Source organism: Nomascus leucogenys, chromosome 3 (genome assembly GCF_006542625.1).
Source record: "Nomascus leucogenys isolate Asia chromosome 3, Asia_NLE_v1, whole genome shotgun sequence".
In the NCBI taxonomy this organism is placed as follows: Eukaryota; Metazoa; Chordata; class Mammalia; order Primates; family Hylobatidae; genus Nomascus; species Nomascus leucogenys.
Window position 1 is genome coordinate 16,575,209 of NC_044383.1, and position 16,963 is coordinate 16,592,171.

Consider the following 16,963-nt stretch of genomic DNA (forward strand, 5'->3'; position numbering starts at 1 on the left):
AATATATATATATGTGTGTGTGTATGTGAGTGTGTGTGTACGTATGTATGTATGTATATATCTATCTATCTATCTGGATACCCAGGCTCTACCCCAGAATAGTTAAATCAGAATCCTGAAGCAGGAGGGGCGAGGCATCTATATGATTTAAAAGCCCCGCAGGTGATTTTAATGTGTAGCCAGGATTGACAAGTACAGCTCTCAGAAGTGCTTTTACTTCTTTGCCACCTTTCTTTACTGCAACAAATTGTTTGCAGTTGATCTTGAGCCCCTTTTCCCCTCCCTTTATTTGGTGGAGGATAGAAGTACCCTGGAAATTTTTCCTGTCTGCCATGCAGGACACTTCTTTTGTCATAAACACAGAATTTGATGTACTTTGCTGTATCAGTAATAATAACCATGGCTAACATGTTTTGAACAGTTAATAAGCCCAAATACTCTTGTATATGTTAACTCATTTACTCTTAATAACAACACTATGAGAGATGTATAATTATTCCTATTTTCCAGATGAGGAACCTGAGACTCAGAGAGATTAACTGATTTGCCCAAGGTCCCCTAGCCAGTAAGTGCTCAGGCTGTCATTAGGGTGCACTTTTTAATTACTGTCCTGTATAACCTTATAGTACAGTGAAATATACTGTACCTGTAAATCTGAGAGATGAAGTAGTCTTCTTGAGTTCTTAAGCAAGCTGCAGGTATCTTTCATATGCCAAGAATTGGTCAGATTCATCTGTTCTTTTTTTTTTTTTTTTTTTTTGAGTCTTGCTCTGTTACCCAGGCTGGAGTGCAGTGGTATGATCTCTGCTCACTGCAACCTCCGCCTCCTGGGTTCAAGTGATCCTCCCACCTCAAGCCTCCTGCGTAGCTAGGATTACAGGTGTGTGCTGCCACACCTGGCTAATTTTTTTGTATTTTTAGTAGAGATGCGGTTTCACCATGTTGGCCGGGCAGGTTTTGAACTCTTGACCTCAAGTGATACCCCACCTTGGCCTCCCCACGTGTTGGGATTACAGGCATGAGCCACTGCGTCCAGCCAGATTAATCTCTTTAGCATTGGCGAATTCAGGATTTGGAGGATGTCTCTGATGGAATCACTTGAGCTGTGCAAGCTCAGTTTTAAAAATTTTCAGACTGCAGGCCAGTTCTGAAACAAAAAGGCAGCTTTCTCTGCGACCCCATAACATTGCCAAAAAGGAGCTGAATAATATAGATCACTTCAGTTTTTGCCAGTTTTGCTGAAGTTAGGGTTAGGGGTCCACTGTGATACATACGTGTGTGTATGTGTGTGCATGTCTGTGTACGTGTTGTTGATGGTAGTAAGCTTGGTTTTATTAGCAAGGGGTTGAATTATTCTCATACTTTCCCTTTCCTTTCCTTATACCTTACTTATAAGTTGTACATAGTCACAAGAAAGCATATTTTCTGTGATTTTCATTAAAATATGATAGTTCAAAGATTCTTAATTAATTGTTTTCATAAATACTCAGTAATTGGGAGCCTACAATGTTTCATCTGGGTTCTATTGGCAGTATAATGGAAGAATAGTATTGGTATTTTAAAAAAGACTTCAAAACCATTATCTGATGTTTTAAATAGAAAAAATTTCTTAATGTCAATATAAGATCGTGTTTTTTTTGTTTGTTTGTTTGTTTTTGAGATGGAGTCTTGTTCTGTTGCCCAGGCTGGAATACAGTGGTGCAATCTTGGCTCACTGCAACCTCTGCCTCCCGGGATCAAGCGATTCTTCTGCCTCAGCCTCTGAGTAGCTGGGACTACAGGTGCGCGCCACCACACCCAGCTAATTTTTTCGTATTTTTAGTAGAGATGGTGTTTCACCATGTTGGTCAGGCTGGTCTCGAACTCCTGACCTGATGATCTGCCCGTCTCACCCTCCCAAAGTGTTGGCATTACAAGCATGAGCCACCGCACCCGGCTGAGATCATGGTTTTATAAGCCTTTATTGTTCATTCTGTATGTCTGTAAAGTAGGTCACCAATACTAGAACATTAAATAAATTTTGGTTTTTTCAACTTCATCTATAGATACTTTTAAATGTCAACCTAAAATGAAAGTCTCTTAATAAAATACTTACATGTCTATTTTTTGAAACAGTGTAAGATACAGTAGTAAGATATGGGATCATGACCGTAGACTACCCAGTGCTGGTGCAAGTGAATATCTTTAGAAGATCTTACTTAGTTCTTGTTTCTTTCAGTTAAAAATGTGGGCACACTTTTTATTGGTTTTTCAGCTCCAAAGACAATTTAGTTTTACTTAGTTCTTGCGGTGCGTGTGGTGGGGCTGATGAAGAGCTGGTGTGCAGAGGGCTTCATTCTTTTTCTGTTGAAAATGTTTTGTTTTGATTTGTTTTGTTTTGTTTTTGAGACAGAGTCTCGCTCTGTCGCCCAGGTTGGAGTGTGCTGTGGTGTGTTCTTGGCTCACTGCAACCTGTGCTTCCTGGGTTCACGTGATTCTCCTGCCTCAGCCTCCCAAGCATCTGGGACTACAGGCAAGTGCTACCATGCCCAGCTAATTTTTCTACTTTTTGTAGAGGCGGGGTTTTGCCGTGTTGGCCAGGCTGGTCTTGAACTCCTGATCTCAAGTGATCTGCCCACCTCGGCCTCCCAAAGTGTTGAGATTACAGGCGTGAGCCACCACGCCCAGCCTGTAAATGTAATTATTTTCAGAAGAACTATATCTTTTCATGTACACATTCACCTATTTTATGGGCTAATTTTCAAGGATTATTTTGGGATGTGGCTTCAATAAAATTGTCTATTAATTCTTGTTTAAGTGGTCCTGGTACTAATAAAACTTCTGGACATTGGTGATATAATCTCATAAATACTCCCCAATTTGAATTTGGATTTTAGGACTTTGGTGCCACCATCACAGTAGCCATTCTGAACCCTTTTGATCACCATAGGAGAAAACAAGGCATGTGCTTTACCATGTTAATTGTCTGTTTCTGGGGTGTTCTTTGCCCTAGTGGTTAGAATCATACATTTCAGGAATTAAGGACCAGATTATGTGGGATGTTCTTGCAACCACTGGTTTCGGATATTTTATTTCTGTTTCTAGATTATTCATAGAAATAGGAAGCTCTGTTTTTTGTTTTTTTCTTAAAAGAAAAACTGAGGGTTTTTTTTTTTTTTGGTAGATAAATCCATAAAGACAAAAGTTCAAATTGTGACCAGCCTGGGCAAAGTAGCAAGACCCCATCTCTACAAGAAATTTAAAAATTTAGCTGGGCATGGTAGTATGTGCTTGTAGTTCCAGCTGCTCGGGAGGCTGAGGTGGGAGGATCGTTTTGAGCCCGGGAGTTCAAAACTGCAGTGAGCTATGATGGTGCCACTGCACTCCAGCCCAAGCGACAGAACAAGACCCTGTCTCTTAAAAAAAGAAAATCAACCTGATGATTCACTGACGTTCTGGTGCCAGTCAAGGTGCCAGCCCTGGGGTGAGCTGCAGTTTTAGACTTACTTCAGATGTTCTGCCCTGTCATTGATCTTAGGCCATTCTTTTTCTTCTCACTTAATGTGTTCAAAACTTTATATTCTCAACTGTAGGGATACCTAAAAATGGTGCTTTGATTAAAGATGAATGTGGGGATTTAGGTTTTGTTTTGTTTTTTTTTTGGTGGGGGGGGCAATAAAAGATTTTAAGTACACAACTTTCCCCCCTACGTAGTGGATAATATTTCCAAACAGTTTAACATATCTTCCCCATTTAGTGAAATGAGTCTGAATTTCTGGTCGTGACTGACAATCTTGTCTGAAAATAGTTGTTCTTAGCTGAATCTTTCATAAATTTTTTGCTTTGTGAATAAAGCAGACGTGTGACATTGAGTCGAGTGTGCAAACCTACTCTACTTTCTCCAGGCTGATTTTCTAAATAAACCTCTGATTACACTACCACAGACTAATAGTGCTGGGAGGAACTTCAGGAACACCTGCCTGAATCCTTTCACAGAATCAAGTGCTGAGCATCAGAAAGGAGAAGTTGCTTGTCATCTGTCACCTCTCATGGCTCATGGGTGTTCCTAATGACCTAGGGAGAACTGAAATTTAGTTTGGTGGGCTCATGTCTGCTTTTTCTTCCTTACTGTTAAAAGCAGGAGCCCAGCCGGGTTTGGTGGCTCATGCCTGTAATCGCACTTTGCGAGGCCAAGGCAGGAGGATCGCTTGAGCCCAGGAGTTTTGAGACCAGCCTGGGCAACATAGTGAGACTCTGCCTCTACAAAATAAAAAAATAAAAAGCAGAAGCCCCTTTTCTGCAGCCTCTTCTCCACCCTACCTCAACCTAGTAAGAAGACAATGGGGGTTAGTTGGATTCCCCAGGTTTTCCTGCAGTAAACTTTTGACAGTGCTGTAATGTTGCTTTCCTTTTTTCTTTTAGCAATAGGCGAATATGAAGACCTTAGAGCAGAGAACCAGAAAACAAAGGAGAAGGTTTGTACTTTACCTTTTTTTCCCCCTTTCTTACATGTGTAAAAGCCTAGGCGGCATAGTGCATTGTTCAGTCACCAATTTCAGTTAAATGTGAATGAGGGTTGTTTCTTTTTTTCTTTTCTTCCCTTTTCTCTTGCATGTGTGGTTCAAGCTAATACCAACTCCAGGCTCCAGATGGTAAAGAATAGCAGGCATGCCACCGTGGATGCAGCTCTGGGAGATTAACTACATGGCTAAATGTGCAGCAAGGCACCAGGCCAAGCAACTCAAGTCCCTAGGAATCGTACTTTTTCCCTAACAGTCAGATTTGGGATTCTGTCAGTGGAATTGAACGCCTGATACATGTACTTTTGGGACCTAGACACATTGGGTCCTGGAGAAAACTCTTTGGAATTAGTCATTGGTGTTTTACCCCAATACCTCCATAAATCTTTATATGTCTGCTTCTTCTATTTATATGAATAATACACCAGAAGTTGAGAAGCATCCGCTGTGAAGGTGGGGAAGTCTGGTGAATATTTTCAGGGGCTCTGTCAGTTTTGTTTTAACTGTTAAATAATTGAATTCTACTTACCTTACAAACTGTAGCCTTCTTATCACTGAAAATATCTAAGATTTGTGAATGCTTGCTAATATATATAGCTGATAATATATCTATATATTTTTTTTCTTGTAAATTTAGGGAGGAGACAAATGGAAGAGCAGACTAAGGTCAGAAATGTAGAGGGACTGAATAGCAAATGAAAAATAGAGAGGAAGCAGACTGCCTATTTTTGGTTTTAGATACAAAAAAATTTACTTTAAAAAATTACTTTGTTGGGTAGGCCAAATATTTCAGAACATAATATCCCTAGTCAAAAATTAATAAAACAGGTCCTTAGAAGATACTAAAGAAGAAGATAGCCATCACTGCTCTAAATTGTGAAACCTCATTTTTAAAATTTCGGAGTAAGAGCTGTAATAAAAACTGGCAGCAAGCTAAATATTTGTAAAATGTGTGGGATATTTGGGATCACTTATTGGGCTCTTTAGAATTATATTTAACTTTTTCACTATTAATTTGCCACCTATATAGCTGTAGTATGGATGGTGATATTAATGGTAAGTACTCTAGTTCAAAGCAGATTTTAATGGATTTTTAGATCATTATTTTTCACCTAGTTTTAAGGCTCCTTTGCTCATTTGTAAATAAATCCTTGGTGTTCTGTGAAATCCTAAGTTTCTTCTCTTGCCGTCGTCAGGTGATTCAGGGAATGGTAGGTGGAGGTGATAAAAACATCTATGTTAGAAGGGGCTGGTGCTTGCATCTATAATATGGTAAGAAGCACTTTGGGAGGCTGAGGTGGGAGGATCACTTGAGACCAGGAATTCAAGACCAGCCTGGGCAACATAGTGAGACCGCCATCTTTACAAAAAAGTTAAAAAATTAATCGGGCATGGTGGCATGCAGCTGTAGTCCCAGCTACTTGGGAGGTTGAGGCAGGAGGATCCCTGGAGCCCTAAAGGTTGAAGCTGCCGTGAGCCATCATTTCACCACTGCATTCCAGCGTGGGCAACAGAGTGAGATCTTATCTCAAAACACACACACACACACACACACACACACACACACACACACACAGTAAGAAAGTCAGTGAAAATAGTAGTTTGGCCTGATTTCTAATTCCAACCCTGTAACCATGCAAAATCACAAATGTCCTGAGGACATAAATAGGTAAGGAGGTTGTTCTTAGATCCTGGGCCCCTGATGCCCCAAAATTCCAAAGTAAACCTAGTGGGTAATGCTTAGGCTGGATAACTTGAGCATCTTGCTCTAAGATACTCAGCTATCTTCCAGCTGTAGGAGAACAAAGAAACTGAGATGATATCAGTCACTGAGTCTCTTTCATAGCTGCTCCTGACCCACGAGAAGAACAAAGCAAGTTGGAGGGGTTAATTCAGGAGCACTCTTTGACTTAACCTAGAAGGTAAGAGAAGGGAATGCAAACAATTGTCTTCATGTAATAGAGAAAGAAGGATGATAGAAGTAAATGAATAATGTAAGAGGAAGAAGATAAAATTTTTTATTTATTCTTCTTGTTTAATCCTTGCTTACATGTAGACCTAGCAGTGCCCTAAAAATACATAGTAGATGCTCTGTAAACATCTGTTGTTGGTGGAGACGATGGTTGTTTAACTGACAGACACTTTCTGCAGCGAGGTTTTAAGTGAATCATCCGTTATGCAAGTGGAATTATAGGTAAAATGCATTTGGTAAAAGGAGGATTATAAATTACCTCAGCCCATTAGCTGTTTACATGTTTCTCTGCATGGAGTATGGCCATACTTTCATGACATCTGTAGGCATTATTGACCTGCTTCTGTTGTAATTCTTTAAAAATAACTATTAACAGAAACGGGAAGAAAAGAAATGAAAGCAATATGGAATGCTGTGTGGTTGGGTAAAAGAAAGTAGAGTGGTTTTAAGTTCACTGCACTCTGTTTATCTTCTGTTAAAAGACTAGCTTGCTTATTACTGCAGATTTTTCCTCAAAAAGGGGGGGGCTGTATTACAAAAGAGGGAAGCATATAATAAAAGCCTTTTATAGAGTGCAGAATGAGTAAAAGCAGCTTTAGTTCCGGAGGTGGTAAATGGAGAACAGCATTTTCTCGGAAAGCACTCTCTTGTGCCTGGCTGGGTGAGCTTTGTCCAGTTGACATCAGCAAATACATATGGCCATCCTTTCATTCGTGGTCCCAAACCAGAGTGCAGTTAAATCGTTCAGGGACAGCAAATTAAAGTAAGACTCCTTTTGCCATGGTTAATTTGGTGTAGGGAAATTTAGAATGAACAGAGGAAGCAAAAAAATAAATTGCAACGTATTTTCCCTTCCACATGTCTACTATCTTTGTCGCCAGGCCATGAACCTTATCAATGGGAGGAGGCGGTGGATGTGATTCCTTTGGGTAGGATCTTTTCCTGCCCTGTTTGGAGTCTCTTGCGTTGAGACAAGTGGTCTGACATGGTGCTCTTCAGGGAAAGCAGTTGTTTAGAGGCTGCATGGTGTAAGAAGCTGCTGTGGGACATCCATGCCCTGTCATCTCCCTGTCTCATGCTCCACACAGCAGTGTGTCCGCTCCATTTCACAGAGGAGAGAACAGTACCGCAGGGCTTGAGTGAGGTTCCCAGCGTTACACAGATCATGGCAGAGTCTAGATTCAAACATGGGTCTTCTGAGCACGATGTTCTTTTAGATGCAGGTGAACAGTGGGAGCTTATTGACTCTTCTTCCACAAAGGTCCTAACTTTATTCTAATTCTGTATTGTTAGTGCATGAGTTTTCCACAGCAAATTATCAGACCCGATCCTTTTCTGGTCATTTGCCTTTACCAGCTATTGGTTTGTGTTGAAAAACTGAAAGTTGAATATAAGTATCAAATCAATCTTACCTCAAAACATTCACATGTGTGTGTATATGTATGTGTGTACTTGTATATATACATATAGATTCTGGCATAATGCATCCCAAGGATAAAAGCAGGAAATTTGGGGCAGGGGAATGGACCAGTGTTTTGATGGATCTTTTCTCTTTTTTTTTGCGGTTCTTCCATTTTAGGAAAACTGCTGACTCTTTTATGTTTTTTTTTATCAGTGACTTTGAGGATGGAGTCAATCTGTTTGGGTTTATGAGGAAAGCTCTTTTGAAGGGAAACCTTTTTATTGAATGCCTTCTGAGTACTGGGGTGTAAAGAAAAATATATGAAGGTCCTACTCTTGAGTAAAACCATTCTAATGAGGACCCCAAATAAGTTGACAAATAACCACGATCAATTATGCTGCTCTGAGTGCCTACAGCATGGCTGGGCAATGGACAAAGAATAAAAAGACAAGGTTCCTACTCTTTTCCATGTGATAAACTTTTGCTAGCCTTTAGTGCTTGGCTTAATAAATGTCACTTAGGTTTTTCAAAGTCTTCTCTAACTCTCTCACAAGCAGAATTTATTGCTTTTTTGGTAATAAGACATCTGCATATTTATGTACGTATGTATCACATTTATCAAGCAAAATTTATTATCAAAATATTAGAGTATAAGCAAATGGTGTGGGCTGCCTTAAAATGTAAAAACAGCGAGTTTTTTTTAAACATCAAGATAAATGGGGATTATGGAAATGGTGCTACTTGCTACTTTCCATTATTTTTTGCCCAATTTCTAAATGGACTTAGCAGTATGTGAAAAAGTAAGAGCCTATCATACTGAGGTGAACAACTCTTCAAATTTATATTTTTGGGGTATGGAAAAATAGATGACTATACATTTTGCAATCAACCAAATAAAATGGTTTACTTTGCTTGTGTAGTAATCACCATATACAAATGTTAGTCATGCGTCTACAATTGAAGGGCATTCTCTTATGACTCACTCAGGATCTTTGTCATAATCGTTTGGGTTTTTTTCCTATATGGGGGGAAAGCGTCATTGAGCTTTGAATGGAATAGCTTTCATGTTTCTCAGAGTGGTGGGGGTGGGGGTGTGTGTGGAGTGTGCATAAAAAGAAGGAAATCTGTATAATAGAAGAATGTCTGCCTTTAAATAGTAAGTATTTATGTTTAGTATTATGTTCTGAGATCAAGTTTTGAAATGCATAAATGTTTAAGTGGCTGATTAGAAGTCGTTTGGGTGAGCTACTGTAACAGTGCATCAGGCGGTTCTGTCAGCTTGCCAGGAACAATGAATGAAAAGAGAATGAGACAGACACTTTCCAAGACTTATGTTTCAAGAAGCAGGATATATGATACTGTTTGCATCTTGGCTCAGTTGTCTATTGTTAAAATTTCTTCCTCTTGTGTAATATTCAGAGATGAAGGTCCCAAAGTATTTTATTTTTTAAAAAAATCAATAAAGAAGCCACTTTAAAGAGCAAGATATGCATCCATTATGCTAACTGTTCATGCATAATACATCCACATACATGCAGTTTCTTTGAGACAGAGTGGCAAGTGGTTGTGCCAGAGAAAAAGTAATTACTTAGCAGTTTGAAAGTGAAAATGAGTCTCTTATTAACAGCAATCTATCTAGAAACAAAGAGCAAGGATCTCTGTTCTGATGACATGTGTTTCCATCTAACACACAATACCTAGAATTTGGAGAATGCTGCAAGACAGCTTTGAGGGCAGCTACCACTTCTTTTTTGCCTGTGAAAATTGGAGGGAAAGAACTTTGAATTGGAAGAAAGAAGAACACCAAAAGAGAAAGAGAGTGAAAGGAATTCCATCCTAGTGGGAATGATTTAATGTGTTGTATTCTTTATGGATAAGAGTATAGAAATCCAGAAAGCACAGTTCTGGCCAGACTTACATAGGTGGAGCAGTAAAATTGTCGATTACTATTAAAAATGAATTGATGGTCCTTTCATTGTATGCCAAGGATTCTAAAACAGGTAAACAGGTAAATTACACACAATTCTGATGCTGGGCATGTTTAAATCTTTAACTGTTGTAACTGGACATTAATGAACTTCAAGAAAAATGATGTAGCGTTAAACTTCTTCAGACTTAATGTCGTTGTAGGCTCTGCTGTACGTTCCTTAGGAAATGGGTACATTTCAGTTCTGGTTTGGCAGTATTTCTCACATTATATCGGGTGTCCTTATGAATTGCTTACTTCATTTGTTGATCTTTTGTGGTAGATCATAAGTTTTTGTGAGAACACATTGTCTATTGTGTTCATGTATTGTGCCCAGTGTTTAACATAGTGGCTGGGCTGTGTGGGCCCTGTATAAATTTGTTCAGTTCTCAGAGGAAGGAAATAATGACATTCAATGATTATAGTAGATACTTGCTTAAAAGTCTGATTCAGTCAACTGTAATGTACTTGCCTACGTATAGATTGTCCCCTATCTTGGTATTGTGCATATGCGTTGCATATATGCCCCAAACTGCCTTATCTATAGTCTAGCAACCTTCTGATGCATTTGTGCACCAGGAAGACAAGCATGAATATTTATATTAGTGGAAGTTAGATACAATTTAGAAGGTTGAGGTTTTTCTTGCATAACGTATACGTACAACAGAATATAAAGATGTCTTGGTATCTGTATCAGTTATCTGTACTTCTGCTGAGCCGTTTGAAGCAGACATTTTAATGTTGATGGTAGTTGGATGAATATGTGAGAGAGGGATGAATAACTGAGCTGCCCATTTTGGGGAGTGGGTGGTGCAAGGAAGATACTAATTCACACTGGAAAGGCTGTTTCTCTACAAATCAGTCTGCCAATGCTCAGAAATCCTGGTTTAGTTTCAGAAGCCAGGTATCTGCCTGGATGAGGCTCAAGGAAGAGATCTGGAAAATAGCCAGGGCTTCTAATATTAAGGGCTTTCAAAACCAGCAAGGCCAACCTCCGGTCAATTCATCCCTTCATAAAGAGCCAAGTAGAGACTCTAGAGTAGATATAATGTTATCCAGCTTGCTTACATGAGCCAGCAGTTGTGCCACTGGGTTCTACCCCAGCCTTGAGCTACAGAGAATCGTTGGGCATCATAATTAAGTGATGTAGGCCCAAGAACATCTGTTGCTATTGCAAAGTCTTCATGAGCAATTCTCACACAAAAAGAAGCAGTTTTTACAAATGGTGCAGCTGCGTGAGCAGGGTAGAGGAAGGGGTGGGATGGGTGAGGGGCTTCTGTGTGGTGGAAAGATGAAACATTCTTCCAAAAAGGCCCGTAATCCTGGCTGACTTCCCTCTGTTGATAGAATGAGAGAAAGTTTGCAAGATTCTTTTCTGGGTTCACCTAAAAAGATGAAATAAGTGGATGTTTGGATTTCTGCTTTTAGTAAATGCGTACATCCTCAATATTTTGCTCAGTTCTGGTTCAGAATAAGTAAGCTGCATTTGCAGCATGTGTAGACTCTCCCCACCCCCAACTCACACCCCTTTCAGCATAACAGATGGTAAATTCTGTGGCTGCCAGTTCTAGCATAATGTGGTTGCAGAAAATAGAAAGCAAAGCAACATGAAGACCCCTGATAGAACACAGCTGGGGATGGGAGACAGCTTGTGAATCTGCTGATGATAACCATAGGATTAGTGTGAACACATATAGCTGGACTATAGAAATGGGCTACCTACATGTTGGAATAAAACTGATGTTGAGACCTGTTATTAACCTGAGTTTGTCTACCTGGGCCTTAATAGCAGAGAGCATGAACCTAATGTTTTTCTTCTGGGCAACTAGTACAAGCCTACCTAAAATTGTCATGCATCACATTAGTGATTGTGTATGATGTCAACTGGTGGCCTTTTTCAGATCTGACTAGATGGAGCACCATTCCTGTTTAATGCTTTTGCCATCCAAAGTCTCACTAAAAACTCTGGCTATTTGACTGAAGCGAGAATTAAATAAACCTGTAATCCCTTTAGGTAGAGCTTCGAGAGCTACATAGAGGGAACCAAGTGATATTAAGTCAGGAGCAACACTCCCAAGTGCCAGCTCTTAAATGAAGACAGTTTTTTTACAAGACATCTCACATTTTTCAGAAATGCCAGATTAAGAAACATTAAATTAATTTGAAAGTAAAGTACCAGATATATTTCACTTGGCAATCATGACTCAGGAGTTTGAGCCTAGTCGGAAACTAGGTTTCTTTTTGTGCCTTATGCTACACTGTGCATTGTTGGAGGAAGGTAGACAGACTGGTAGGGGTGGTGGGGAAGTCCAGAACAAACAGAGGCCCATTCTAGAAAATGAGAGGAACATTCCCGAAACCACTAGCCAGAAGTCTCCTATCATTAAGGATTATGATGTCTAATGTAGTCCACTTGGGTTGAGGAAGGAGCTAAGAAAAGCCTGTATGCGAATTTAGAACTCTACTATTTAGAATTTTAAACACCAAAAAATCATAAATGTTGTTTGTTTAAGCTGAAACTACAGACTATATTAGACAGAATTATTATTATTTTTTACAGAGGATGGGATTGCCACAGGGAAACCTTAATCAAAGAAATGCCTTCTCCTTTAGTAAATAAGTTAGGTCCAGCCTAATTCATTTTGACTGGGCGGGGGATCCTGAGTCAGGATTTAGTAACCAGATTTGCTAATTTAACACTGTGTACTTGCTTCATGTTCTCTTGCCAGAATACATTTACCCATATGAACAGGGACAGTATGACATTTCAGTGGTTCTTTAGCGACTAAAGGGGAAAACTGAACTGCAAGCTTCTTACTTTTTTATTTTTTAAATATTTTGAAAGGACATGAAAAGGCAGAGAATAGTACAACAATACCCATTGCACAGAACTGTTATTTCTCTTGAAATTCAAAAATAAGGAATGCAGCAAATACAACTGAAAGTTCTCACCATTTCTAGTCCCATTCCTCTCCCTATCTCCTAAGAGACAACTACTGTCATAAATGTTGTATATTTCTTTTCATTTCATATTTTTATATATATTAGATGTATCAAAGCATATGAGATGCATTTGTGTATGTAAGATGTTATTTGATATATCTGATATATCTTCTGCAACTCATTAAACATGATGGTTTTTTTTTTTTTTTGAGACGAAGTCTCACTCTGTCGCCAGTCTGGAGTGCAGTGGCATGATCTTGGCTCACTGCAACCTCCGCCTCATGGGTTCAAGCAATTCTCCTGCCTCAGCCTCCCGAGTAGCTGGGAGTACAGGCGTGCGCCACCACGCCCAGCTAATTTTTGTATTTTTAGTAGAGATGGGGTTTCACCATGTTGGCAAGGATGGTCTTGATCTCTTGACCTCATGATCCGCCTGCCTTGGCCCCCCAAAGTCCTGGGATTACAGGCTTGAGCCACCGTGCCCAGTCAACGTGATGGTTTTTAACATTTATGTTGATACATATGGCTTTATTCATTTTCACTGCTCTGTAGTGTAGTATGTGAACATACCATGATGTATTATTATTAAAAATGTGGAACATTTTTGTATATGTTATACATTACTAGAGATTCTCTGGGTATATACACCTAGAAGTAGAATTGCTGAGTCATAGGAAAATATGTATTCAATTTTGATAGAAGTTTATTTCCAAAGTAATTATACCAATTGATACATCCATCAGTGGTCTATGAGAGTTGCTGTCTCCCGGTATCAGATTTTTTCAGTTTTTGCCAGTCCGATAGGTGAGACGATCTCATTGTTTTAATCTGGATTTTTCACATTATGTGACACATAATTTTTTAGCTATTGAAAATTGGAATTAACATCCAAAGGGATGAAATTTCTATATATTTATCTGGCAGGTTAGCAATCAAATATAATTTAAAATTGTGCTTTATTCATATGGCACTCTTAGGGAATAAGGTATTCCCAAGATAATACATTTTAAATTACTACTCTAATAGCTAGAAATTACTTTTTAATGTTTTAGCTACTTGTGGTGAATATCTTGTTATATATCCCTGTTTTATGAAATTCAAGATATACTGAATTCAGTCCTTATAATAATAAACATTAGGTTTTTTAAAAAAATTCATTAATGCCTCCAGGGCCTATCAATACAGGAGATACTTGTTTCTATACCAGATACCCTAAAAGGTCCTTATGCTCTAATAGTTATTTTTGCCTTTTATGGTCTTGCCTCCCAAAGTCTTTTCAGTGAGTTCTCCCACCTTTTTAAATTAAAAATTGGTTTATATAAATGATATGTGCTTAGTATGGAATATTTTATCTTCTCTCCTTTTAATTTGGTACCTTCCTCTATTCAGAATTCTGAGGACACATGGATCACTTTTTCTTGGGTGAGAGTGTGTGCCGTGTGGCTGCCTTTTGCCCTCATTCAGTAGTCTTTTTTTTGAGTCAGAGTCTTGCTCTGTCGCCCAGGCTGGAGTGCAATGGTGTGATCTTGGCTCAGTGCAACTTCTGCCTCCTGGGCTGAAGCAATTCTCCTGCCTCAGCCTCCCGAGTAGCTGGGATTACAGGCACGTGCCACCACACCTGGGTAATTTTTGTATTTTTAGTAGAGACGGCTTTTCACCGTGTTGGCCAAGCTGGTCTCTTTGGCCAGGCTGGTCTCATACTCCTGACCTCGTGATCCGCCTGCCTCGGCCTCCCAAAGTGCTGGGATTACAGGCGCAAGCCACCACGCCCAGCCTGTGGTAGTCTTTCCATTCCCTCCCAAGTATGCACCAATGTTCTGGATAGGTGAAGCTGTTTGGAATCAGACCCGTACATGAGTGACTATGTATAGCATTAGCCAAACATAAAAAGAGGTACAAACATTCCCTTAAAGAATGAATGTATTTTAACTCAAGGATGTTAAATCGGGCTATTACGGAGGAGATAATGAGCAGGAAGGTGATTCATATCTTAGAAGGTCTGAGGAAATTGGCCAGATACAAATGGCACAAACACCATGCTGGCTGAGCAGTGCAAGTTCATATATGACCATTGATGCTTTTCAAAGGCTTTAAATTTGGTTTCGTTTTCAGAAAATTGCTGTTGTTTGTAAGTTTGCTCTTGCTTGCCTTTTCAAATTTAAAATTTATGATTGAAGTTTAACATTTGTTTACTTCTCTCATTTCAGTGTGACAAAATTAAGCAAGAAAGCGATGAAGCTGTTAAAAAACTGGAAGAATTTCAGAAAAGTACGTAAGCATTTCAGTGGAATTATAACACGTATAGCGTATTGGGGATTATGTGAGTAGATATATACCCTGTTTAGTTGCTAATGTCCTGGTCATGCAATCAAGAAATCAAGACTTCCTTCTATTTGTCCAAACATGCCCAGGCATTACTTTAAGCTTTAAAGAAATGGAATAAGCATCATTGTTTCATCAAGGGTGTTAGAAAAACCTGTACTTGTTATAAAACAGTTTAACTATACAGAAAAGTTAAAGGAGAACAAAAATGGCTTGTTGGCTCCTTGAAAAAGGCCAATGCTAGTACTTTATAGTCTCTCCTTGTTGGTCTTTTATTTGTGTAGTAAAAAATGTAATCATGTTTTCAATTCAGTTTTGCAGCCTGCTTTTTTCAGTAAATAGTACTCATGGTCATATTTGCATGTCAGTACAGATGTACATCAGTTTTTTGTTTGTTTGTTTTTTTGAGATGGAGTCTCGCTCTGTCACTAGGCTGGAGTGCAGTAGCAAGATCTTGGCTCACTGCAACCTCCGCCTCCTGGGTTTAAGCAATTCTCCTGCCTCAGCCTCCCAAGTAGCTGGAACTACAAGTGCACACCACCACGCCCAGCTAATTTTTGTATTTTTAGTAGAGACGGGGTTTCACCATATTGGCCAGGATGGTCCTAATCTCTTGACCTTGTGATCCTCCCGCCTCAGCCTCCCAAAGTGCTGGAATTACAGGCGGGAGCCACTGCGCCCAGCCTGTACATCAGTTTTAACTGTTGTCCGTAGTATTCCATTATAGGATAGTACCATAATGTATTTAATTATTCTTTCACTGACAGATTATTCCTGGTTTTTAGCTATTATAAATAATGTGATGGCAGGTATTCTGACACTTACATCTTTACAGTAATCTAAATAGTTCCTGAGGTTAACTCATAGAAAAGGAATTACACTGGAGATCCACTGTACAGCATTGTGCCTATAGCTAATAATACTGTGTTGTATACTTAAAATTTACCAAGAGGGTAGATCTTATGTTAAGTATTGTTACTACAAAAGAAAATAAGTAAATAAAGAGGACAGAAGGAAACTTTGGGAGGCGATGGATATGTCTGCAGCCACGATGGTGGTGATGGTTTCACAGGTGTATAATAATCCCCCAAACTCATCATGTTGTGTACATGAAATATGTATGGCTTTTTACGTGTCACTTATACCTTAATAAAGTGGTTCAAGAATAGAGAGAAGGAATGAAAGCTTCATAGAACTTAAACATTTTAAGAGTATGAATGTTTGAAATAGCCCTCTCACTGAAGAAAGTTACATTCCCACAAAAGCTATACTTTCCAAATTTTTGCTATTTTTTATGTATGTAAATCTGTTATTTATCCCCTAAGACAACATAGCTGATCAGACCCAGAAGGATCAGATGGAAATATGTCATAGGCAAAGGGTCAGACCGTAGCAGGGAAAGTGACCCCTCTCTTGGAAACAAGGCCTTTCTCCATCATTCTGCAGATGCTCTGTCAGTCAGGGTATTTGATTATTTATAAAGAGTTGATTTGGTAACTACACAACAGAACATTTTATTCTAGGTAAAACAGCCATACAAATGTAGCATTATGGTTAAATTTCAACAGCAAGTTTATTTCAGTGTCTGGTTGTAAGGTTGTAACAGAGAACATCCAAGGGGAATCTTGTTAATATTACCCGTCTTTGGAGGCCAATATGCTATGCTAGAAATATCTCTTATTTGCATATGTATGAATTCCAATTATATGGTACTTTTTTACTTATAGAATGTACTTATTCTTAAAGAGTTATACCATTGGCATTGTTACCAGTTAATATGCTTGAATTATTGATAATGGATTGGTGTGCAGTGGGAATAGTTCAAGTTCCTTATGGTTGGGCTTATAAAATATTTGGTC

The 16,963-nt window shown here is 39.0% G+C and overlaps 1 protein-coding gene across 6 annotated transcripts in view; it reads left to right on the forward strand.

Annotated features, from left to right (window-relative positions):
• The window catches only part of SHTN1 (shootin 1), a 122,497-nt gene that overhangs the window by 22,132 nt on the left and 83,402 nt on the right, over positions 1-16,963 (forward strand). For all 6 annotated transcript variants that reach the window (XR_004028664.1, XM_003254996.4, XM_030806519.1 and 3 more), the window contains exons 2-3: positions 4,402-4,454; positions 14,990-15,050. Coding sequence is in view for 5 of the 6 variants with exons in the window: in XM_003254996.4 (XP_003255044.2) it covers positions 4,402-4,454; positions 14,990-15,050 (114 nt within the window). In the remaining variant the exon portion in view is untranslated. The remainder of the gene's footprint in view (positions 1-4,401; positions 4,455-14,989; positions 15,051-16,963) is intronic.